This window comes from Schistocerca cancellata, chromosome 3 (assembly GCF_023864275.1).
Source record: "Schistocerca cancellata isolate TAMUIC-IGC-003103 chromosome 3, iqSchCanc2.1, whole genome shotgun sequence".
Classification (NCBI taxonomy): Eukaryota; Metazoa; Arthropoda; class Insecta; order Orthoptera; family Acrididae; genus Schistocerca; species Schistocerca cancellata.
Window position 1 is genome coordinate 858,060,075 of NC_064628.1, and position 26,828 is coordinate 858,086,902.

The 26,828-nt window shown below is 42.5% G+C and overlaps 1 protein-coding gene across 1 annotated transcript in view; it reads left to right on the forward strand.

The window, feature by feature from the left end:
* Positions 1-24,027, forward strand: part of LOC126176614 (solute carrier family 22 member 7-like) — a 234,329-nt gene extending 210,302 nt beyond the window's left edge. The window contains exon 9 of the mRNA XM_049923774.1: positions 23,619-24,027. Coding sequence (XP_049779731.1) covers positions 23,619-23,819 — 201 coding nt within the window. The 3' untranslated portion in view covers positions 23,820-24,027. The remainder of the gene's footprint in view (positions 1-23,618) is intronic.
* The last annotated feature ends 2,801 nt before the right edge of the window (positions 24,028-26,828 follow it).

Consider the following 26,828-nt stretch of genomic DNA (forward strand, 5'->3'; position numbering starts at 1 on the left):
CACGCTACTACTGTCCAACTGAACTCTCGCGCGGTCAAGCGCAGACTAGCCACGATAAATAACTCTCTGGTCAGAGATTCTCTCATGGCTCGCCATCGCTGTACTGAATACACTGAACACATACGTGTTTCAATATATATATATATATATATATATATATATATATATATATATATATATATATACTCCCTCACACAAAATACTGCGATAAATTCTCTTTGTGTTATTGAACTGCTAAATATCTGCACTGATAGACAACTTTACTATCAGAGCACTCTCTCAGTTCTTTACGTACTGACGCATCTAGTATTTGTACTCAAACACTCACACAGTCACACTATACAGAGGCGCACAAATACTGCGTAGTGAAGTACAATAGTACTAATTTCTTGAGTAAATGTTGGAGTTAGTATTGAATACTGGACAATGTCTGTTTAAAATCAAGTAAAACTATGAATTCTCTAACGTGACGTTACAAGAGCTGCATCTGTAATGACCCTGCTAAAACTTTACAAAACATCTTGAGGGTAAATAATTGTAATCGCACTAAAACTGTATGGAAAATAACTACAAGAAAAGCCACTATTGCTGTGTACTCAATTACAGATGTGCTGAGCACTGACAGCGTGAACATATTCCTATAGTTTTTGAAATACAAAAGAGTTTAGATTTAATTTGTAATTTCTGATTGTTCAGTACTCTTCTAATACGTTGTAAATCCTAAACTGCACTCAAATACTAAATGGTGCATATTATTACGTTCTTGTACACACGCCATGCAGTAGATGTTTTCAGCGTGGAGTCAAAAATGTGATTCAACGCTTTTTCTACCAGAGATAGTCGTAAATGCTGACAGTGGAAGATGATTGCTGTAATTTTCGACTGTCAAGGTGTCGCTAGACTAGGCTGCTGATAATACGGCGCCAGTTCTCGATTCAGCCCTTGTGAATAACGTAAAAAATACTTTAATGTAACCTACTGCTCTAAAAATCGATTTGATTACATGAAATGCCACAAACACTTATAGAAAATTGCAGCTGCGATTTAAATGTGATCTATGAGTAAAACAAACATCGTATATGTGTAAGAGAAGTCAGAGCTCGTAGAGAAAGATTTAAGTGTTCATTTTTCCTGCATGCTGTTCGAGAGTGGAACGGTAAACAAGTAGCTTCAAGGTGATTCGATAAATCCTCTGTCACGCATTTAATTGTGAATTGCAGAATATTCATGTAGATGTAGATCTAGATGTAGAGAAGAACGCGCTGGCATAACAGATTTGTATGATCGAGCAATGTGTGCTTTATATTTAAACTTTCACTCAAATGTGCTACGCTTCTACACTACAAAGTTAAACAGATAAAAATTGTTTATTAATAAAGTAAGTCCGTATAATATTTGCTGATTCAGATAAAGACAACACATGTATATAACAATTTTATCTTACTGAAGCATAAAAGTCCACTTAACTTACTTCAACGACAATCCAGTGTGCCTATCCTCTGCTAGACAGATTCAAGTCGAAGGCCAGTTTCTTACTTGGTTCTACGAAACCACGTTACATCTGCTTTCCACCATTACACGACTGTTGATTCCTGTTGCTTCTCCTCTTTTTCTTTAAATCTTGCTCAGAAAATTACTTTCGCTTCTTCTTCCGTAAATATAACAACATCCTCTCTTCTTGAGCCGTATTCACTGCTTGCGGATATTTTGTATACTTGATGTTCAACATAGATTTAGGCACCACATTCCTTCAAGACGGGATAGCTACCAAAACTCTTCGTTCCCTCGGATGATCCTTTAAAACTGTAACAATGTAACTACTTCACATGATTGTATCTCTCTTTCCTTCACCTCGCCGGCCGGAGTGGCCGTGCGGTTCTGGGCGCTCCAGTCTGGAACCGCGCGACCGCTACGGTCCCAGGTTCGAATCCTGCCTCGGGTTAGTTGCGTTTAAGTAGTTCTAAGTTTTAGGGGACAGATGACCTCAGCAGTTAAGTTCCATAGTGCTCAGAGCCATTTGAACCATTTCCCTTCAGCTCAACGCATCGGATTCCGGAACTTGACTCATAAAGCTTCTTCTTCCCACAGTGTACATAACGATCCTCCCTTAACGTATTTCCGAGATGTAGACCGTAGCTTCACTTTCAGGTATCTTCGTTTCAATTACACAGATACACAGTTGCTTCCTACTTAGTTTACAGTAACCATAAAATTTACGTTGAGTTTATGTAGAGGTGCAACACCAAAGCACATGCTTACTGATACGATTATACATTGAAATGTAAGTTACTTTTACGTTTACGATTTGTCTAAGAAAAATCAGTAAAAATATATATTAAATCAAAATTACAACCATGACCAATAAATGTGGCGAAGAATATTAGTAGAATTACTCTATGTTAATTCCAGAGTAGAAAATCTCCAGCACACTTTCCCAGAATAATTCTTTGTAATGGTCTTCGCTTATCCTGCAGATCATGCAAAAACTATTTTTACCTGGGCTGACAAAGAGAGGAGATAATGTCACCTTGGCGAACCTTCGGGACAAGTTCAGTGACCATTGATGTCATCCCCTGTCAAAAGAATGTCGTCCAAGTTTTAAGTGTCGCTGTTTAGTGTAGTTTGCTATGAAGAGAATGTGTAGGCTGCGCCATTTGTACTGATGATCTAAATGAGAGCAAGGGCAGCGTGAATACCAGAGCCGGCACATGGTGAAATCCTGTCTAATGGCACCTCTCAGACTGCCGAGCTTAACGTTATCTGAAATACTGTCACCTGCCATATGGCGTAGGGCGTACAAGGATTATGTGTTAAATTCTTAGCGTTACAGCTTAATAACAGATTTAACCGGGAGGAGCATACCACAGAACTGCTGAAGCGCCTAAACAAATATCTATGTGCTGTGTGAATTTTGTGACACAGGTGACGTAAAAATTAAAAAAAAAAAAGGGTAGCGTACTATGCTTACTTTCATTCCATAATGTCATACGGAACTATTTTCTGGAGTAACTCATGAAGCCAAGGTAAAGATTTCCGAGCCCAAAAACGTGGAATATGAATTATTTGTGGTGTGAACTCAAGAATGTGCTGCAGAGGGCTATTTAAGGCTTCCCAATATATTTATTCCTTAACGAAATTTTTTTTCCCAAATCAGCAGCTCTGTTCATGGAATCAACACTAGAAATAAGAATAACTTTCACAATGATTTAAACTCACCTACTTGATTCGGAAAGGTGTCCACCATTCTGCAGTATACATTTTCAATAACATGCCAGCAACCATAAATCACAAATAACGAATTTCATTTTGAGAAGAGTCTAAAGGATGTAATGGTAGCGAACTCCTTCTTATCCATTGATGAATTTCTTAGCAGAACCTATTGAGCATGTATGCTATTAATATTATCACACAAATATTTGCTTACAATCTGACATCGGTCCCAATTTTGTGGTGTGATGCGATCATTGTAAACAAGTGCTGTAAAATGTTTTTTTATTTTTTTTATTTGATGATGTGTGGCTACAAATGCTCAAGAATTATCATATGCACCTAGGAGTGTTGAACATTTGAAATGAAAATCGGCTTAAGATTTGTTTTCTAACCGACTCCACATCAAGAACGGAATTTCATTTCGAATATGTGGATGGTACATTACCATTTCTGGGCGTATTTTGTAAATATTTACTGTGTATGCTTGCTTTCTGAGATGGTCGACGTCCTTGAGGATGTCCTCACTATGCCGCGTGAGGTAGCCGCGTGGTCTTGGGCGCCTTGTCACGGTTCGTGCTGCTCCCCCCGTCGGAGGTTCGAGTGGGTATGTGTGTTGTCTATAGCCTACACACTGCTTAATCTAACTTAAACTAAGTTAGATTAAGCAGTGTGTAGGCTTAGGGACCGACGACCTCAGCAGTTTGGTCCCATATGACCTTACCACAAATTTCCAAATTTCTCCTCACCATGGGTCAATTCGAACGTCACCATGGGTCTAATCTGATCTAATCTAATCTAATCTATCTGCGCATGCAGTCTCAAAACGTGGTTGGCACAGACTGTGACGCACACACCTCATATGATGCTCCAAAGCTAGAATGGCGTGCCAACAACTTGCCTCGTGACGTCACCACCATTGTGACGGCTCCCCATCTATTGCGGCTGCTGAGACCACCCACTGACTCGACGCTGGCGTGACGTGAGCTTACCTCCTGTATGTGTGAGGTGGTCCGCTCTCCACCTGCAGTGGGCTCTCATCTTTGGCAGCGGAAACTGTCCAATTCCAGCCAGGGAAGCCGCCGGATATGCTATTTTACCTGCCGGGCAGAGGAGGGGACGATTTGTTGTCTCACCGATGCTGCTGGGATCGATTGTGGACAGTCTTTTGCTTCTTCAACACTAACATTCTTTTTACAAAAAAATCGATACAGGTTACTAAGAACATATATAAGTACATCATAACACCCAGCCATTTCTCCTAGTAAACATGAAAAGAAGTCACAATGGACGGGCACAAGTAGCTGTCCGAAAACTAGTTTTAATAACAGAAATTCAAAATGTACACAGGATTGCATAGATTCATCCCCTCTGGGACCAAAATATAATAATTGACAAACAGTTATAAAGCTTTAAATGCATTATCTTCATTTCAAAAATAATTTTAAGAAAAAATGTGATGATTATGACAGTGAGATACTATTGACAAGAAGATACATTACACAACACAATAAAAAGTCCTATCTATAAGTAACTGGGATGAGGTGTGAGGTGAAGCAGAAGGGACTAGTTCCTGCTACTACCATTTCCTTCAAACTACATAACTACTCCAAGTATATTTTCTTCGAACTACATCACTATAGCAGATATGTGCATTCCCCTTCTCACTACTGTCAGAATTCGTACAGACCACAGATCCACAGGAAAACTACTGTGCCAGGACAACTTGCAGCTGGTTAGTCTATATCAGTCTACTTCATCACATACACCGGCTGTTGTGGTCCATCTGCTATATTCAGATTTCCCCTTCTCAGTTACTATTGCAGTTTCGTAGGGACTAGTGACTGTCCACACTTCTTCAACACCTTTTTCCAATCTTCATTGGCCAATGAGCAAGAATCCCACTTTTCGTCACAGAAAACCTATATCTGGAGAAACACCTGTAAAGTAAACAGTAACATACGGGCACAGCACAACCATACAAGGACATGGCACAACGCTCTTTTTTTTTTTTTTCTTTCGAATAACCCATTTGGAGGGTACGATGAATCACCTTTGGCTGCTCTTCATTGTATTAGAGTTCTTCAGTTTCCAAATTTCCTTCATCCTTTTAGAGTGTTGTTCCCTTTCTTCTTGAGTCCACTTTCGTCTATTTATTTTCTTTCTCTCCTGAAATTCTGCCTTTTGAACTGCCTTTCTGAAATGTGTTCTGTTTTCTATTGTGTGTATTGTAACTCCAGCATTTTCAATGTCTTTTTCAGTCTCTATGAACCATGCTGGCTTGGATTTGTAGCTATTGAGTAATGTGAATATCCGCTTGGTTAGTCTGTTGTTACCCATTCTGAATATATGTCCAAAAAACTGTAGTCTCTTCTTCCTCATTACATCAGTTAGTTTCTCCGTTTTCAGATATAGCTCTCTGTTTGGTCTTAACCTGTATTCAGCATTATCGTTTCTTTTAGCTCCCAGTATTTTCCTTAAAATTCTTCTATCGACCTTCTCTAGTTTCTCAAGATCTCCATTTCTTGTTAGTTTAAGTGTTCCTGCCGCATAGAGAGCTTCAGGCCTGGCCACTGTTTGGTAGTGTCTTAATTTCGTGTTCCAGGACAAGGATTTTTTATTATAAACGTTTTTGGTCATATGAAACACTCTTTCCATTTTGTGCACTGTAGTTTCTATAGCTATCTTTTCTTTGGCATTGTATGTAATCCACTCTCCTAGGTATTTAAAGGAATCTGTTTTGTGTATCGTGTTGTTGTCAACTGCAATATTTTGAGGAGCATCACAGATGTTTGTCATAAACTTTGTTTTTTTCATAGGATACTTGTAGTTCTACTTTGGCTGCCTGTTTTTGCAGTTCTCTTATTTTTTCTTGGGCATTGTCTAGTGAATCTGTAATCAATGCCATGTCATCTGCGAAGGCTAAACAGTCGACAGTGATCTTGTTTGGATTTCTCCCTAATTGAATCCCTTTAGTATTGATGGCCTTCCTCCATTCTCGAACTACTTTCTCCAAGACACAATTGAAAAGCAGAGGTGACAGACCATCTCCCTGTCGAACACCTGACTTTATTTCAAACGATTTTGAGAGCTCTCCCCTAAATTTTACTTTCGATTTTGTATTTGTCAAAGTACCTTTAATTATTGCAGTTGTTTTAGCATCGAGTCCCAATTGTTTTAAGATATCAAGCAGTGTATTTCTGTCAATTGAATCATAGGCCTTTTTAAAATCCACAAAAGTAATTACATATTTTAAGTTCCTGATTTTCCTCATTTCTATTATGTTCTTTAAATTTAGTATTTGTTCTGCACATGACCTTCCCTTCCTAAATCCAGCCTGATACTCTCCTAGCTGTTTGTCAAGTATCTCTTCTGCTCTTTTTAAAAGCGCCTTAGACAAGATCTTATAGGTCACTGGTAAGAGGGAGATTCCCCTATAATTGCTAGGATCTGTTTTCTTCCCTTTTTTATGTAGTGGATGTATTAATGCAGATGTCCAGTCTGGTGGTAATCTGTGTGTTGTCCAGATTTCTTTCAGTATTTCTGATAGACACTGTATCATGTTGTCACTAGAGTACTTCCATAGTTCAGTAACTATATTATCCTCTCCAGGGGCTTTATTATTTTTAAGCTCTTTTATGATTTCTTTTATTTCTTCTGTGGTTGGCGGCTTGGAGTCTGGTGGTGTTGGGTTTACAATATTGAAATTAAATTTTTCTTTCGGTGGATAACAGTTATGTAGTTCTTCAAAATATTCAGCAAGTATTCTACAGTTCTCTATGCTATTGTATGCAGTTTTCTGCGTTTTTGGGTCCGTGAAAAATAGACTAGGAGGAGAGTATTTCTTTAAGTTACTTTTGAAAGTTTTGTAAAAGTCCCTAGCATTGTTCTGTTTGAAGTTGGAGTCTATTGATGCTAGTTGGTCTTTTATGTATTGAACTTGGATCTTTTTAAGGCCTTTTGAAGCTTGCTTCCGGGCTTCTTTTAGGGAGTTCCTATTTTTATCATTTTTGTTGGCATTCCAAATGTTCCAAGCCCGTTGTCTTGTTAGGATTAGTTTGTCACACTCATCATTCCACCAGGCATGTTTCCATTTTTTGGTAAGGCCGGCCGCTGTGGTCTAGCGGTTCTGGCGCTGCAGTCCGGAACCGCGGGACTGCTACGGTCGCAGGTTCGAATCCTGCCTCGGGCATGGGTGTGTGTGATGTCCTTAGGTTAGTTCGGTTTAAGTAGTTCTAAGTTCTAAGGGACTTATGACCTAAGATGTTGAGTCCCATAGTGCTCAGAGCCATTTGAACCAATTTTTTTTGGTAAGGAGAATGGTTTCTTCTGCTGTCTGTACTATATCTCTTTGAAGTTGTTCCCATGTTGTAGGTGTTTTCTTTTCCAAAAGTGTCCTGAAATTGTGTTCCTTGGTTAATTTCTGAGTGTCAAACTTTTTAGGTTGATATTCGCTCTTTCATATACATATTATTTAATCCACTTTTAACAGTCGTCCCTGCCTCTTCTCCTTATCTGCCTAATTTCACAGATGGCACTGATTACCTCACACGAGGGCTGTAGTCGATCTATATCATGAACTTTTTCTTTAGTGGGTCTCTCATCAGTACGAGTGTTATTCTCATTTAGACACCATTTTTACGAAAATTCTTTCTCACAGTCAGAATTGTCATTATCCACATTACACTACCCAATAATATATCTCGGTTGTTATCCTGGATTGAGCGTTCCTTTAGTGGGTCTCTCATCAGTACGAGTGTTATTCTCATTTAGACACCATTTTTACGAAAATTCTTTCTCACAATTAGAATTGTCATTATCCACATTACACTCCTCAATAATATATCTCGGTTGTCTTCCTGGATTGAGCGTTCCATCACAGAAAAGCGTAAAAAATAACAGTACACTATTAATCTGCAGCAACAACAAAATCTTATTTTGACATTTCACCATGTACAAATTAGTTGCACTATAATTCTTCTTTCAGGTTGCGTCTCCCTCAGTGTACGCATAGCATAAAAGTAATGATGCTTTCCTCAGTGGCTGACAAATAAAACTTTCATAAAGTCTCGCTTCCCACATTAACATGAGCAAGGCACTTTCTTTCAACCAACATTCTTCTCATTACAGCCATATATTTCTATAAGTTGACATGTAATATTCCTCGTTTCCTCTGATTCATGGATGTCGAAACCTTGAGTGACTAACAAATTTGAGATTTTCTGAAAGACACAATGCTGCATGAAAAGGCGTTCATATCATCTAGCAGTCTTCCAAAACACAATATTTAAATTCGACCATACTTGTTGTCTTTGTAACAGATAACTTCCCGGTTGTACTCCATATTATTTTAAAACTGTGAGAACCAGTCCCACTTACAATATAACCAGGAAATATTAAGCCAGTGATGACACACATACAGGTATACTGCTAGGAAGAACCTGATAGGCTATTCCCTTGACATAAGGATAGTTAAGCACACAAGCAAACATACACATGATAAAGAAACTTTATATCCTATGATCAACATCCATTTATTCCGTGGAAACCTTTACATTTGACACATGGTGCACTCCCTTGGAATGTTTGAATTGTAGAGTTTCTAACTCCACAGCAGTCTGAGGCATTATCCTGCAAACAGATTCTGAAAAGCTTCTGCTGTGAATTTCAGTCCAGAGACTAGTTTGATGCAGCTCTCCATGCTACTCTATCCTGTGCAGGCCTCTTCATCTCCGAATAACTACTTCAACCTAAATATTTCTGAATCTGCGTAGTGTATTCATCTCTTGGTCTCCCTCTACGATTTTTATGCTCTACGCTTCCCTCCAGTTCTAAATTGGTGATTCCTTGATGCCTCAGAACGTGTCCTACCAGCCGATCCCTTCATCTAGTTAAGCTGTGCCACAAATTTCTCTTATCCCCAATCCTATTGAGTACCTCCTCATTAGTTATGTGATCTACCCATCTAATCTTCAGCATTCTTCTGTAGCACCACATTTCGAAAGCTTCCATTCTCTTCTTCTCCACAATGTTTATCGTCCATGTTTCACTTCCATAGAGGGCTACTCTCCATACAAATACTTTCACAAAAGACTTCCTGTCACTTAAATCTATACTCGATGATGACAAATTTCGCTTCTTCAGAATCGCTTTCATTGCCACAGACATTCTACATTTTATATCCTCTCTACTTGGACCATCACAAGTTATTTTGCTCCCCAAATATCAAAACCTATTTACTGCTTTAAGTGTCTCTTTTAATAATTTAATTCCCTCAGCAATCTCGGATTTAATTCAACTACATTTCATTATTTTCGTTTTGCTTTTGTTGATGCTCATCTTATATCCTCCTTTCAAGACACTGTCCTCGTTGTTCAGTTGCTCCTCCAGGCCCTTTGCTTTCTCTGAAAGAATTACAATGTCGTCAGCAAACCTGCATGGATTTTAATTCATACACCAAATTTTTCTTTTATTTCCTTTGCTGATTGCTCAATATACAGATTGAATAACATCAAGGATCGGATACAACCCCGTCTCACTTCCTTCTGAATCACTGCTTCCCTTTCATGCCCCTCAACTGTCATCTAGTTTCTACTCAAATTGTAAATAGACTTTCATTCCCTGTACTTTACCCCCGTCACCTTAAGAATTTGAAAGAGAGTATTCCATTCAACATTGTAAAAAGCTTTTTCTAACTCTACAAGTGTCAGAAACGTAAGTTTGCCTTTCCTTAACTCATCTTCTAAGATAAGTCGTAGGGTTATTATTGCCTCGCGTGTATCAACATTTCTACGGAATCGAAACTGATCTTCCCCGAGGACGGCTTCTACCAGTTTTTCCATTCGTTTATAAAGAATTCGTGTTAGTATTTTGCAACCATGGCTTATTAAAGTGATAGTTCGGTAATTTTCACACCTGTCGGCACCTACTTTCTTTGGGATTGGAATAATTATATTCTCCTTGAAATCTTGGGGTATTTCGCCTGTCTAATACATCTTGCTTACCAAATGGAAGAGTTTCGTCATGACTGGCTCTCCCAAGGCTATCAGTGGTTCTAATGGAATGGTGACTACTCTCAGGGCCTTGTTTCGAATTAGGTCTTTCAGAGGCCTGTCAAATTCTTCTCACAGTGTCATATGTCCCAGTTCATCTTCACTTACTTCCTCTTCCATTCCCATAACATTTCCCTCAAGTACATCGGCCTTGTATAGACCCTCTATATACTCCTTCCACCTTTCTGCTCTCCCTTCTTTGCTTAGGACTGGTTTACCATCTGAGCTCTTGATATTCACATATGCGGTTCTCTTTTCTCCAAAGGTCTCTTTAATTTTCCTGTAGGCAGTATCTATCTTACCCCTAGTGATACATGCCTCTAAATTCTTATGTTTGTCCTCTACCCATCCATACTTAGCCATTTTGCAGTTCCTGTCGATCTCATTTTTGAGACGTTTGTATTCCTTTTCGCCTGCTTCATTACCGCATTTTATATTTTCTTCTTCATCGATTAAGTTCATTATCTCTTCTGTTGCCCTAGAATTTCTACTAGCCCTCGTCTTTTTACCTACTTGATTCTCTGCTGCCTTCACTACATCTCTCAAAGCTACCCATTCGTCTTCTACTGCGTTTCTTTCCCCCATTCTTGTCAACCGTCCCCTAATGGTCTTTCTACAACTTCTGGTTCTTTCACCTTATCCAGTTCCCATCTCCTTCAATTCCTACCTTTTGGCAGTTTCTTCAGTTTTAATCTACAGTTTATTCAATGAATTGTGGTCAGAGTCTACATCTGCCTCAGGAAATGTCTTACAATTTAAAAGCAAGTTCCTAAAACTCGGTATTACTAGCACATAATCTATCTGAAACTTTGTAGTGTCTCCAGGCCTCTTCCACAGACAGAGTTATTCGACAATCATCACAAGATGTCACAGTCGTTCCCATCATCTTTGCGAAAGCTGTACTGCGCGATTAACTGCACAGATTTTTGTATTTCACACGCACGTTCATTATCACATATTATGTCCGCCCCGATAGGGAGTGGTCAGCGTGACGGATTGCCGTCCTACGGGCCCGGGTTCGATTCTCGGTGAGGTCGGGGATTTTCTCCGCTCAGGGACTGGGTGTTGTGTTTTCTTCATCATCATTTCATCCCCATCAGGAGCGCAGGTCGCCCAGTGTGGCGTCGAATGTAACGAGACCTGCACCAAGGCGGCCAATGACCCCAAATGCTCATTTTCACTACATATAATATGTGTACCCTCTAGGCACCGAAACGAAAGCAAACAAAAACCCCAAAAGTACAAAAACAACATCTACCAGTACATTTATCAAACATCGAAGTAAATCTGTTAGGCTATACCGAACAAACAGTAATGTACGATTTCTGAAACTGAAGGGTAAATTGTTGCTACAAATCCTACCACTCAATCGTTAACCGGAAGCTTTTAAAGTAAGAACTATCCTGGCGCCGTCGCCACATGAAAGGTGATTGAGTGAAAACTTGGAATTGTCGTTGTCTTAAGTCGTGAGTTAGCACCACATGGGGTCGATCGAATTTCGTTCGTGAACATCATATTCCCAGCTTTGATTGCACATCGGGTAAGCTACCTTCACACAGAAGATTTGGTCCAAGAAATAAGAAGATATTTTCTGCGTTTTATATGTTTCGGATAACTAGCATTAATGCGTTCTGTATGTGTGTTAGGTATGTCGGAGTATACAAGCTGACGTCATGAGGAATGCAATACAATGTTTGATTGTTAAATTTCTCGTTACAAAACCACTCTTTCCTTAACTCATGATGTATCTAAATTTCAGTTTTTAATTTTTACTTTAGGTGTCAAATAATATCGATTTGGGAGACTGATTATAGATTACTATAATGCGATAAATAACCAGCATATCTATTAAGCACTAAATGAGCTGCTTCAGCCACAAAGCATGACTGGAATTCCACCATATATTCACACAACGAAAGAACAGTGTTCTACTAATATGAAATTTTGGTCTTGTTTCGGCATCTGTAGATGATGTCAATTCATATTTCGCACTAGTTACAGAATAGTGGCGCTATTAGCACTGCTATGACGATGCAAATCAGGTTTCCGTTAAGTTCACGCTGTAATGGTCACGAGCGTTAGTTACCTGTGACACTGGACGTGGATGGTTAATATTAGTCCAAACTGCCTTTAAAGCGAGAAAGACGCCATTATCAGCACCTCACTGAGTTTCAACGAGGTGGCGTAACAGGGCTACGAGACGCCGTATATTCGATCGGAAACATGCAGAAAGACTTGACAAGATTGCAGCCACTGTACGTGATTTCAAAACCACCAGAGTGCAGACGGACACTTGGCACTACCGAGAGGGAAGACCATCGTATTCGGCTTATTGTTTGAGTGCGTCGTAACTGCGTCTACATCAGCATTTTGAGCAGTAGTTGGAACCTCAATGACACAGCAAACTCTTAGAATTCGCTTACTTCAATGGCAGTTCCGAGACGGATGCCCTGTAGCGCGCATTTCACTGACCCCAAACCACCGTGTGGTGTCAAGCGAGAGCCCATTGGAGGGCAGGGTGGAGTTTAGCTGTGTTTTCTGATGAATGCTGGTTCTGCCTCGCTGATAGTTACGGCTGTGTGTTGAATAGGAGGCCAGTTGAGAACCTGCATACAGTGTGTCTGCATCTACACCTGTTGTTATGCTCTGTGGTGCGATATCGTGTGACAGCAGAAGAACTCACGTGTGAGCCCCGTGCACCCTGACTGCAAATCTTCATGTCAATCTGGTGATTCGTCCTGTAGTGCTGCAATTCATGAACAGCATTCCAGCAGATGTTTTCCAACGGCATAACTCTCTCTCACATACCGCTGTTGCAACCGAACATGCTCTACAGAGTGACGACGTGTGGCACGGCCTGCTCGATCACCAGATCTATCTCCAGTGGAGCACATATTGGACATCGCCTGACGACAACTGCAGCGTCTTCCAGTAACAGCGTTAACCGTCCCTCTACTGACCAAACAAGTGCAACAGGCATAGAGCACTAGCCCACAGACTGAAATCTGTCACCTGTAAAACATAATGCATGTCTTATGCATGCAACATTCTGGCGGTTACACCGGTCATTAATGCATCAGCATTTCACGTTTGAATGAGCTGCCTCGCGTGTGCGTTAACCTCTGATCCTGCAGTGTTAATCACTCAAAAATGCCCCGTAGACTAATGTATTCCCGATTTTTCATTATTGTCAAACACAATACGATGTTTTAGGATGGCAAAGGCATAAAGGAAATGGCAATGGAGAATCGTCACTTACTCTTGTACTGAAACATGCGTGATCCCAACAACATCAGTTCTGCCACGCACTAGCTTACTGGGACTCGGAGTGTGAGTGGAAGAGTTGGGGGAGGGGAGCATGTGTCTGGTGAGATGAAGCTTGTCTGCGACCGTTTAGAAATATGTAGAAGTCGGTATCTAAAAGAAATTTCCCAAATATATATGTAGCTGTTGTATTCGCAATAATCATTGGTTCAAATGGCTCTGAGCACTATGGGACTTAATTCTGTGGTCATCAGTCCCCTAGAGCTTAGAACTACTTAAACCTAACTAACCCAAGGACATCACACACATGCATGCGCAAGACAGGATTCGAACCTGCGACCGAAGCGGTCGCGCGGTTCCAGACTGTAGCGCCTAGAACCGCTCGGCCATCCCGGCCGGCTAAGCCAGTTTTGGGCCGAAATTCGTGCTACCTCCAGTAGATTAAGGACCCTGAATTAACCAGTAATTCGAACTGCACAAAATTATTCTTTACTTTCGCGGATTTTAGTTCAATGTATTGAGCTATGCCACAGATGAAGAATTTTCAGGCAAAGGCCACGTGATTTGCTGAATGCCAGGTTTTAGGTGAAGTCTGGTGAATTCGATATCCCTGAAACCAACAGAAATTTCACATACATGTGAGGTTTCGTTATAATTAGAAGTTTTACTTCCGTCATTTGAGCTATCACATTGATCAAAAATGTTTAAGTGAAGGTCACATGACTGACTGGAGGCAACAATTTACGCTAAATCCAGTTGATGCAAAATGCATGAAACAAATAAATATTCTATAGCCATGCTAGTATTCATTACACGCAGCACTTCAAGTTCTGTAATTGTGCTGGGTCACAGATCAATAACCGTTAAATCGTGGCCACATGATCGACTGAAGACCAGTCTTTAGTCATTCTGTCACAAAGACAGCTCCATCAAACTCTGTGAAACCACACTAGGTAGAACACACTACTCATGAATAACAGTAGACAGCAACACACTACAAATACACCTGCTCATGACGAAAGGTGGCAAGCCGCTCTCTCACTTAAATGACTCTGTCAGTGAGATTAATAGTCATATTTTAGTTCATCATCTCCATGTTTCCCAATACTACGTTTGGTGTATGTGGGTTATGAACTGTTTACATGGGGAGATTTTGAGCAGAACGTTCTGCATGTGTATCCTGTAGAGAGCTTGTACCAGAGGGGCCATTGTGCAGACGATGGAGAACACGGAGAAAGACGGATTGTGGGGCATGAATGTTGTGTACAGCAACCTGGCTGTGCAAGTGATTCGGGGAAGAACTGCTTTGAAAACTGTACGATCAGAGGGACCTCGGGTCGTGTTACTCCACTCTTCCCACTTAGGGTCAGAGGAGGAGGGCGCCGGCTCGAAAAACGTTTTACCTGGGCCAGGTGGAAAGCAAGGCAGCCAATGGTGGAAAGCGTGTGGAGGAAGCCTTTTTGGGGAGACTGCTGTAATCTGAGATTTTGTACAAACCGTGGGACGGTTATAAAACTATAAGCATTCTCAGGTTACAAGCTGGGACGATACCAGCAGAGCGTCTGGTGCACTTGTTTAGTGGAGGCAAGACTGTAACTCTCCTGACACCAGGAAGTAGCCAAGCTCTTTTAGCGAGCGACTTCACAGGCACGACTATCTGGAAAGCTTAACAGCCTTCTTTCTGAAGTTGGAAACGGCCAGCCTGGAAGGATTAGATCTCTCCGTAAATAAGGGACTGCGGTCTCATCCAGGTAGACCTTTTCTGCCGAAACATGGCCATGCTTACTGTGAGAACGACGCCTCCCTAGTCTGAAATCTTCTTTTTTCAGACTAGAGAGATTTTGAGTCGCTGACTGGCTCTCCTCAGGACATGCCAAGCAGAGGCTTGTTCTCCTAGAGTGGGAACCTAGGTGCTGTGTCTGGATTGGCTACCACGCCAGCAGAACAGTCAAGAGGGGAGACCCAATGAGTGGATGACAGTTCAGTTTGTCTGTACAACGTGGAAGCGAGTTTTTTCATCTAATTCATCTCCTGTACGAGGCTTGGTGGAAGGTGTTTATGATCCTTGCATGTCTTCGTCTTCTGGTCCTCTCCTGGTGGAAAACTTCAGGTCTTTTCCTAGTGGGTGAGACTTGTGTTCTGCAACTTGTGGAGGGACTAAGAGCCAGTGGCAGTTCCAACTGAACCGACAGTGAAACTGCATATCATCTCAGACATGTCGTGTATCACGAGGGTGACCTTATTCGTCCTTAGTCGGTTATCTGACGTTTGACAATTCCAGCACGCGCCATCGTTGGCTCTGAGCGCTATGGGACTTAACATATATGGTCATCAGTCCCCTAGAACTTAGAACTACTTAAACCTAACTAACCTAAGGACATCACACAACACCCAGTCATCACACGCGCCATCGTGCCTGGGAGCCAAATTAGCTGGCCAGAGCAGCGAACGGGTGCATCTCACACTGAAATCTGCCTGGATATCTGGGCTCTTACAGGGAAATTATCCGCGTTCAAATAATGAGAACGCCAGTCCGCCTAGTTTGCAAATTTTGGTGGATGCGTCAGAACATTACAGCTGCCGGCGCTCACCGTTCTTCGCACAGAGCGCGCCGTTTTCTGTTGGCGTCTGAATCAAGGTGAAAGGGTAAAGTATCGCTGTACTGGCGTACAGTTGTTAAATGATATTCACAGCTCCCTACGCTCCGTGAACCATAGTTTCTGGTGTACCTGGTCGTAGTTGATTCCATTTGAATAGAATTTGGCCTCAGAGAGGATTCGTGTACACGAAGCCTCTTTGCGTTCGTGGGAGTACTTGTATAGTTTCCACCCCTATGAATGATTTGCCAGTCAAGCACCATTCCTTTCCTGATTTATGTCTGTCATTTTTCTTTTTTTTTTTTTTGTAAATTGTAAAAGGATGTAGAAAAACTTGTCATTATTTTTGTAAACTTAAATGCGCCACTGTTCTCATTCATAGTCCCGCAGCCATTCTCTGTTTTTATTTTATTGTGGTGATACATGGATACATCAACAATCTTACAAAATTAGTTAGTAACCTTGTGGAACAAATGCGTCTTTTTTATTTTCTTCAAAGTGAGACTATGGCGCACTGAGAACATTTTAAACTCGCTTTTGACGCTTTGCGTTGTACCTCAGCTATTTGTAGTATGCTGCAGTCATTATTTCAGTGTATGTACTGTCTGTGTCATCTACTTTGCTTTTAATTGTGTCTTGTCTGTGACTTCTGCTTCACTTCTTGTCCGTTGTTGTGCCGCTGCTAACAGCATTGTGCAAGCTTTTGTGGAGCATGTTTGTTTATAGGGATATGTAAGACATTTTAGAGTAGGTTTTATTTCATGGGCTTAGGCATAAATCTGTGCATTATTTGAAAAAGGTCAGACTATAGTTGTGGCGCGTGATACATTTGACTCGGAAGCTTGCGGAAGTAGCAAGTTCAAATGGTTCAAAGGGCTCTGAGCAATATGGTACTTAACATCTATGGTCATCAGTCCCCTAGAACTTAGAACTACTTAAACCTAACTAAGCTAAGGACATCACACACATCCATACCCGAGGCAGGATTCGAACCTGCGACCGTAGCAGTCGCGCGGCTCCGGACTGAGCGCCTAGAACCGCTAGACCACCGCAGCCGGCCAAGTAGCAAGTGATTTGAATGTTTACGAGAAGCAAAGCTCATGTGTCTGTAAGAAAGGCTGCGCACTGTTGTCATCCAAAATGGAACACGAGCCAGTCATTGATGCAGGACAAGGTATCACGGCGGAAGAAGTTCATTTAAATCACTCTCCAAACAGGACTCAAATGTAAGATGCAGAACACTCCCCTGATGAGCGTTCAGTTCACTCATGAAATGAAATTGTAAACGATGCCGAGGTGGTAGGTAATGCATCTTCTGTAAAACCGGAAAGTCTGGGAAAGTAACAGTCCGATTTAGCAGGCAATGCGCCATAGAGCAGTCGAGTCGCAATCGTCTAGTTCTGAGGCGTTAATGGAAGTGCACAATTAGAATCCATCATTCAGTTTGTGCAAGAGGCAGAGAAGAGATGACAAGAAAGGGAAGAAAAGAGAGGTCTTGTAATGATACTTTAACATTATTCTCCTGAGAGCGAAGGTATAATGGAGTCCGTAATGACATAAATCGGACAACTCAAAGCTACATTCAACACGTGATCTTACGCAAGAAAGTTAGGAATAATAAAGGATCTTTAAACATTTCCCTAACATCCTCAAAATACATAAATAAGCAAATAAATAAATAATTTATCTGAAACTCAAACTTAAACTAAAAGAATAAAATATCTTTGTTGATGATACCAGAGGAAAGCTTAATCGAAAGCGTCCTTAACTTACGGAGCCCTATGGAGCAGTAACCTGCAGGTCCTCTGCCTGAGGGCATCCAGTCTGTATGCAGTGGAGAGAGTTAGTCCCTCTGACCATTCGTTCATCTGATCCACGTAGAAATAGACGCTCACCCCAGGTGACTGATCATCCTCTCTTGTTTCAGCATTGTCCATCTACAACTTAAGTTGGCACTACCATTTCACCAGTCTGTAAGATCTCTCGCAATAGGGAGACAAATTCACAACACTCGAATTTAATCACTCACACTGGTAAAGTGAGAAACTAAACGGACTGTGCAAGGGAAAATAAATAAAAGCAGAAGGTATTTTCTTCTCTGGATGCTAAGTGTTCCTGTGGCAGCGTGAAACAGCAGAAAGACTGTTGGCTCTGAGCACTATGGGACTTAACATCTGAGGCCATCAGTCCCCTAGAACCTAGAACTACTTAAACATAACTAACCTAAGGACATCACACACATCCATGCCCGAGCCAGGATTCGAACCTGCGACAGTAGCGGCGCGCGTTTCGAGACTGAAGCGCCTAGAACCGCACGGCCACACCGGCCGGCGCAGAAAGACTAGACGCTGCCCACATTTTAAGGTGCCAGGTGCACGTAATACTAACGTAACGGATTCTGTTACTCCAGTTTGAGATGTTTCATATAATTACTGACCGAATTTAAAAGAAAATGCTGTCATAATCTGCTAGTTATGGGGTACAATATTATGTGTTAAATCCTGCTTACTCGTCAAATATGGGGGTGCCTAGGAAAACTGCTTTCTCGATTCGCTGGACAATAATTCAAGCAAATCGTATTAATGAATTTTATAACAAAAGAAAATGATAATAATACTTAAATTTGTGTTAACCAAATGTGTCACAGGCAAATGGCGACAGACAAAATAAACAATGTCCTTCAGTATATACGGGGTGTTCAAAAAGTCTCTCCGCAGTGCCGTTTGATTGTTAGCCGCGCGTGCGGTATGCCGCAGTGAATATACCGAAATGAAACTCAGTTAAATACAAGTTATTAATTTATTGAATATTCATTTTTACTTAGAAATTTTCACATTAAATGTTGAAAGTGCCCCCCGCCCCTGTCGCTGAATACACAATTCAATGCGTTTAATCATGTTTCCAAACACAAGCCGTAACATTTCTTCTGTAACAGAGGCGAAGAAAGTGGATATTGCAGTTTTCAGTTCATCGATGGATTTCGAACGGTTTTTATAGACAGTTGCTTTCGCTGCACCCCAGAAGAAAAAGTCAGGTCGTGTTAAAAAAAATGTTCAAATGTGTGTGAAATCTTATCGGACTTAGCTGCTAAGGTCATCAGTCCCTAAGCTTACACACTACTTAACCTAAAGTATACTAAGGACAAACACACACACCGATGCTCGAGGGAGGATTCGAACCTCCGCCGGGACCAGCCGCACAGTCCATGACTGCAACGCCCCAGACCGCTCGGCTAATCCCGCGCGGCCAGGTCGTGTTAGGTCAGGCGGTCGTGGAGGAGGCCAAACTCCCTGTGAAATTATGCGATCACCAAAAACGTCAGCAAGCAGTGACATTGAAACGCGAGATAAACGTAAAACTTTAACGTTCACGTCAACACGTAACGACACACACCAAGGATACTGCTGACGCTGGCTGAGATAAGTGAAACAGTGGAATGTTGGGAGAGTCCAGTAGAGGGGAAGTAACCCAGGCAGGCGAACAATCATACGGCACGCGCGGCTAACAATCATACGGCACGACAGAGAGACATTTTGAACAGCCCGTACAATTTCTAAGTCATTGGTCTCGAAGTGCCTTAATCTTGATATTGGTGTAGAAGTGGGTCGCGGCTAGTCGGCGTGGAACTTATGTTCCCTTCGTTTAGAGGCCGCTGCTATAGCGTTGTCGTCCTGGAGAGGAGTCGGTCAGCGTGCAGTTGGCTAACGTCTTCCTCACAGCCCTCTCTGGTCTCTCGTTTCCGACTGGCGTGAATAATGTTACTCCGTAACATCATGTTAAAGTTCGACACAGTAAGAGAAGTATTACTGTTGGAAGCTCTGTACCTATCTTGAGGCAGCGTAACACATGGCTTGCCAATTACCTGGGTTATATCCACCCAGTATTTGAGAATGAGGGTACCTAGGCACTTCCATCCAACTTTACAGATATTTTCAAAACTACTAGAACTTGTAATCGCTCATATACCCCAGAACATAATGAACTGAAACAAGAGGTAGCGCTTTGAGTGTGGTGGCATGCCAGCCTCCCACCAACCCACCACCAGATGTTTCCAGTTCATTCTGGAGAATGTGCTGGACAGGGTTGCTGTCGAACACCTCCTGTTTGAGGCTAGTTCAGGACAGCACAGGCAATAAGCTATCTTGTGTTACATTGTTGGTAGATAATTCCACGGACATCTCTATGACAGGGCACTCCCAGCAGCCTAAAAAACGACCTAATTATGCCCCTGATGTTCGTAGTACCCGCTAAGTTTAGCAGGAGTGATCAAGATGTGCACTCAATGACAGTTCATTTTCGATGGAGCCTCAACACATGGATGTGTCCATGAAACTATTCACAGAACTGGGACTCGTCTGAGAAAACGACATTAAACCGCTTCTGCGTCATCGCTGAGTGCATCACTGCTGGGATGTCTCTGCTGATGCTTCGAAGGAAGCTGCTACAATGGTCGCAGTGCTGAGAATGTGTGGCGCTTCAGATGTCATTGCACTGTCCGTGTGGATACCTGTCTAGTTCCAAACAAAGTTCCTGATTTAAGATATATGATGTGGCTGTACTATGCTGCACCTCTGAGTGGACAATACTTCCGTCCTCTCAGGCGCTAGTCGCGTGGAACTATTGAGATCCGGCACAGCGTTGTGCATGGTCCTGCTGAACACATAAATGAGATATTCGCGTGACAATTGTAATACCCCGACCAATTCGAGCAGAAACATTGTTGTTCCGCTGCTGTCACACATAGACAGGTGCAGATGGACAACCTCTTTACACGAACACATAAAACGATCTTCTTAGAAAACAATAACCATTCACATGCTGTGTGGTAATAAGAAATCCGTTGGGTAATCTTTCTCTATATACAGAATATGGATAGCACTACTCATATTCACTGAAATGCTAATCCAAGAATGTAGCACACTTCTTGACCGATTGATGTTTGTTGCAAGGGTCCTCCAGGGTTTTGCAGTTTTACTGAATAGGAGTATATTTTAGAATGCTCCGTTAAAAAACTTAACGAAAAAGTATTTTTCTGTTTAAAGCTTTCTACTGCTTGTCTTTGCTTTTCAGTGACTGAACAGAGCGCTTTGACCGCCTTTCTGATGTAATCATTTCCCAGGTTGAATATCATCGTACAGCACAGGACTTGTAGAAGTTTTTCCCTTCATACAAAAAAAAATGACTTCGAATTTTACTGCTATCACTACCTTGCTCGAACAGGTGGTAGGTACACTTATCTAAGGGAGGGGAATCATCAGTGTTATCAATTTTTTGATCCGTTTTTCACTGGAACTTGTCTCTCTCATTCAAGGATATATCGTATGGTATCTGGTCTGAATCACGAAAATAATATCTCCGTCTACTGTTTCCTGTCTTTTTTGTATGTTAAGCTTACACGTGCACACAAGCTTTCATTGTTCAGAACTGATGTATTTGGCGGAAATGCAGCTAATGCTACTTCCTCAGGATTGAAATTCCGTATTGTAACAAGCTGGTTTGTTGTTTTGAGTGTGCAGAGAAAGCCGGCCGGTGTGGCCGAGCGGTTCTAGGCGCTTCAGTCTGGAACCGCGAGACCACTACGGTCGCACGTTCGAATCCTGCCTCGGGCATGGATGTGTGTGATGTTCTTAGGTTGGTTAGGTTTAATTAGTTGTAAGTTCTAGGGGACTGATGACCCGAGATGTTGAGTGCCATAGTGCTCCGAGGCATTTTTTGCGCAGAGAAATTTGGTGGTGCTAGTCTACTGAGAAACTGGAAATCGTTAGTGTTTCTCAGACTTGTCACTTTCTAACACTCTTACCTTGTTTGAGTTACGTGAACATTGATATCCAGCTGGATATCAGCATTCTGAAACTAGCTCGAACTTCGTAGAAATAGCCAGTAAGAAGACTTTAATCAATAACTTACGTGTATCAATATATAAGCGTCCTGGCAGATTAAAAGTTTTTGCCATGTTGGGACTCCAGTGTGGGACCTCTGTGTTTTGTAAGCAAGTGCTCCACCAACTCATCTACCAGAACACGACTCACGGTCCGTAGTCTCCGGTTTGTTTCGGCCAGTACCTCGTCTCGGGTGGCTCAGTTGTCAAAGCACTCGCTCGCAAAACGCGAGGCTGCAGATTCGAGTCTTGGTCAGGCACACAGTCCTAGTCTAGTTTTATAACAGCTCCCATTCCACTGCAGTGAAAATTTCTTTGTAGTTGTGTCAGTATCGTTGACAGATACATGGTACAATGAAGTGGTTTAAAAATTCCAGGTGTGAATAGCAACGTAAACTATAATTTTTGTCCTAACACAGGGCTTAACAACTGGCCGGTTTTGAGCGCGAGTACTCGCGTCTGCTCAGGCACGTGCTCGCGAGCAGGTGCATGGTCGCGGAGTAGGGAGGGAGGGGAGGGAGGGGAAATGCGCGCGCACGTTTGAATGTGATCTCGCGTACTTAGCAGATTTAACTAGCGATCTGAATGCTTTGAACATTTTACTACAAGGTAGAGATCTGCTAATTACTCATTTCATAGATCGAATACGGGCTTTTAAAATGAAATTGACACTTTGGGTGAGTCAGGTGGAAACAGGAAACCTAGCTCATTTTCCTAAATTATCATCCATGCAAGATGCTCACAAAGACTGTGAACGTTATTCACATAGTTTAGTTGATCAGCGCATTCAAGATCTGACAGCACTAGACAGTGATTTTGATCTGTTCTCTCCATATTCAGCGAATATTTGGGATTCGTCCTGAGCTGCAGCAAGAAATTATTGACCTTCAGTGTGACAGAGAATACAGAGACAAATTTCAGAACAAGAAAAACATTTTGGAATTCTACAGACACTTCCCTCAGGATAGATTTCCTCGTTTGCACAAACTGGCGGCTACAATTATATCAATGTTCGGTTCCACGTATGTTTGTGAACAACTGTTCTCTGCAATGAAACGTAACAAGACGCGCCTGAGAAACGCATTGTCTGATCGAAATTTAAACTGCACGCTGCGCCTAAAATGCACAAGAACAATTACTCCGAACATAGACGCAATTGTAAAGGGCAAAAAGTACAAGATAACCGAGAATCCCACACTTCAGTGACACCTTTTATTGTGTAACAGTTCACAAATTAATGCGAATGTAGAGGCATACACTAAGCTAATAAAATTATGTGGCATGTGTACATTCTCCCTTATTTGTTTCATTTGTCGCAGTAATAATTCGTGAGTGATATCCCTGCAGGTGGCCGCGGATTTACATTGACTGGCGGCAGCTGTTGTGTGCCCCACGTGACTATCCCCTCTCTCCGCTCTGGTCCGGTAGTGGGGGTAGCGTGCTCGCACTGCTCCGTGCTCACAGCTTGCTCCGCGAGCACGTATGTTGTGAAGCCCTGTCCCAACACATCACGTGTCGTACAATCTCATTCTGATCTCCAAATGTTGTTCCTCCTTACTTATTTCCGTCTTTTCCATGCTCCACCATTCCTCGTTTCAGCTCGTGTACCATTTATTACAGGGAGGCTCGGTGGACCGTAGGCTGCCGTTCGCCATCTTGTCAGCGATTCACCTGCTGGTAGCGCTGTTGGTGTCGTTCCTGCCGGAAACTGCGCTGCAGAGGCTGCCGGAGTCTCTGCAGGACGCCGCCGAGTTTGGCAGAGGGCGTCCCTACTGGAGCTGGAGACTCATCGCCCCGCCGTCATACGTTCAGGGACAATAGGCGCCCTCAGTTACGGTCCAGTCTCCCATTTTGTCTTACATACTTCAAACTGAAGAACAACTTGTCTACTGAAGTGGGAAAAAAGCTGTAACTCTAGTATTGTATATATTGTAAATTGTCGCACGAAGTACGCACCAGGGTCGCAGTAACCCTTAATGATTTGCAGGTGAAATGCTTGAAAATGTAATATTTTGTAATGAAATTGTGCTCTGACTTACTAAACTCATTTTATTTTACCTCTCTCATGTACTTTTTCAGTCGGTATTATTATTAACAAATCTGAAATTCGAGACTATGTAAAAACAGTCAGGGAAACTTTTCAGGGAAGAAACCTGAAATTGATCCCGATCTAAAGACTTTATTTCAGTTCAATTAGATGTTGATGATATTCATTTAATGAACTGCACATATTACACGAAACGTTGAGGTATTCTCAGTTATTCATAAATGCGTTCATTCACTATTTCCACATTTTTGGAATGTGGACTACAATGTAATCAGCAAATGGTAGGCCTGAACTATTAGGGACAACTGTGTTTCAGCAATAGCCACTCTCACTGTGACGACTGGATTTTCTTCGTCAGTCGGCAGTCTGATGCACTTCGCCATTGTTCATAAACGCTGCAGTATCATCAGCTTCAGAATCACTTCCATCACAAGAGTGACTTCCGTCACTTCCACAATTCGGTCGCTCTGACTGTGCTTTCTGTATAGGATCTTCCTTTAGTACAATAGCTCTTTCTTACGTGCCATTTTTTCATAAATGAACTTCACAAATGTTCAAATGTGTGTGAAATCTTATAGGACTTAACTGCTAAGGTCATCAGTCCCTAAACGTACACACTACTTAACCTAAATTATCCTAAGGACAAATATACACACCCATGCCCGAGGGAGGACTCGAACCTCCGCCGGGACCAGCCGCGCACCGTCCATGACTGCAGCGCCTCAGACCGCTCGGCTAATCCCGCGCACTGAACTTCACGTTCAGTGACAAAATGGTTACACAATCTGTACTCCAGGATCACAGTAACCCTTAAAAAATTTTTCTGTCAAATTAATTAGACAACAGTGCCTCACAATTGCGAACGTCCGTCGTCTACTATGTCTCACTCAATGCTGAATTTACGTTGGTGTCAGCGAGCTGTGTATGTGCAGCGGCGTATGCACAGGAACGAGAAGAAAGAAGAAAAAACTGCGCCAGAGTGACCCTCGTATACACTTCTAGGATTATCAATCATGCGCTGACTGGTTGGTCCACCAGATCAACGATATTAAACAGAGAGGTCTCTTGCATATATTAGAAATAACCTGCTGCACAGAGCATCGATGTTTGGAAAGAAAAAAGGGGCGTGGGAGGAGGGGGGGGAAGGTTGGTAGGGAGGCAGAGTCGGTTCAAGAAGTTTTCCCACACAAACAACCTACCACTTGGCTTCCCTCCGGTCCCCCCCCCCCTTTCTTATAGACTTTCGCCTCTGTCAGTTTTCATTGCTGACTGTGATGCGTCCTACCTCGGCGCCCCAAGTGGCGTCTTGTGCCTCTCGGACCTTAAACCTACCCTGATGGGAGGGAGGAGGCGATGGGTAAGCGTGTGATTTCGGGTAAAATTTTATAAGACACCAACAAGTTATGTTACCTTATCGTTTACTTTCCCCTGGATCAGCAGACAACAAGTGCATGACTACTGCCGCCACTCAGCTGCCACAGACATATGGCCCCACTAGACTACGACGCACCCAGGCACCATAGGCCCACCAGAGGACGGAACTCATGCTAATTCAGATGTGTAGATACACCCTAAACAGTAGGAAACGTCTCATATCTGTTGCTAGTTCATGCGAGGGCAGTCTTACTACACGTGCCCATACTTGCAACCCGCCGCTCAGGCAATCGCGAACCCATCACTGCACATGGGCGGTGGGGACCTGCTCATGTCGCGCCTGTAAGTTCAGATATATCTCGTTTCCTAGGCGACTCCAATGGAACCAAAAATACCACAGCCGTCTCTCCAGGTACCCAGACGTGACTGCAGAATAGGGAAAACCGCCTCAACCCCGTCGATCACTACATATAGCTGTTTACGCAAAAGGGCCAATGCTCTCTGCAGCTGCAGAAAACGAACACAGTCGTTATCCACCTCCCACATTGTAAATTCGAAGAGGGGTATTAATTCGAGGTATAACAGACTAAATCAAGACCAAAGGACAACAGCTACAGGTGATCAAACTGCAGTGACGTGATGCTGCAGATGGCGAAAGTTCATGCTAATAAAATTACGAACTACAAAAAGTAAAAGAAGAAGGTAGGAACGAAACCAGACAGACGCCGAGCACTTCCATGTAGCTCACATGCAGAGAGTGTGGGAAAAGTCTTAAGCAATGCTATTATCATAATATGCTGTCCAATCACACTAATGTTACCTCCTGTAAAAGCCAAAATAACAACCTCTTCATCGCCAGACGTGAACACGAGAGTCAGTGAGGTTCTTGAAGGTACCGCCAGCGGTGTGGTGTCATGCTGATTCCAGTGCCTGGCCAGCTGCCCGGGGTTTCTTGGTTGAGGATACCGAAGAGCCCGATCGAGATGTCCCACACATTCCCGATTGGGTTTAAATCCGGGGAATTTGGTGACGACTGGAGTACGGTAAACCCATCCTGGTGCTCCCTGAACCACGCACGTACACAGTGAGCTACGGGACACGTTAGATTGTCCTGGTGGTAGATGTCATCATGCCGAGAAGGAACAAACTGCATGTAGGGGTGGACATGGTCCCCACCATTATAGTATCTGTTTATCAATTTTTTTCTTCCGTATGGACGATACCACCCAGGGAAGACAAGTGCCTGGCCAGCTGCCCGGAGTTTCTTGGTTGAGGATACCGAAGAGCCCGATCGAGATGTCCCACACATTCCCGATTGGGTTTAAATCCGGGGAATTTGGTGGCGACTGGAGTACGGTAAACCCATCCTGGTGCTCCCTGAACCACGCACGTACACAGTGAGCTACGGG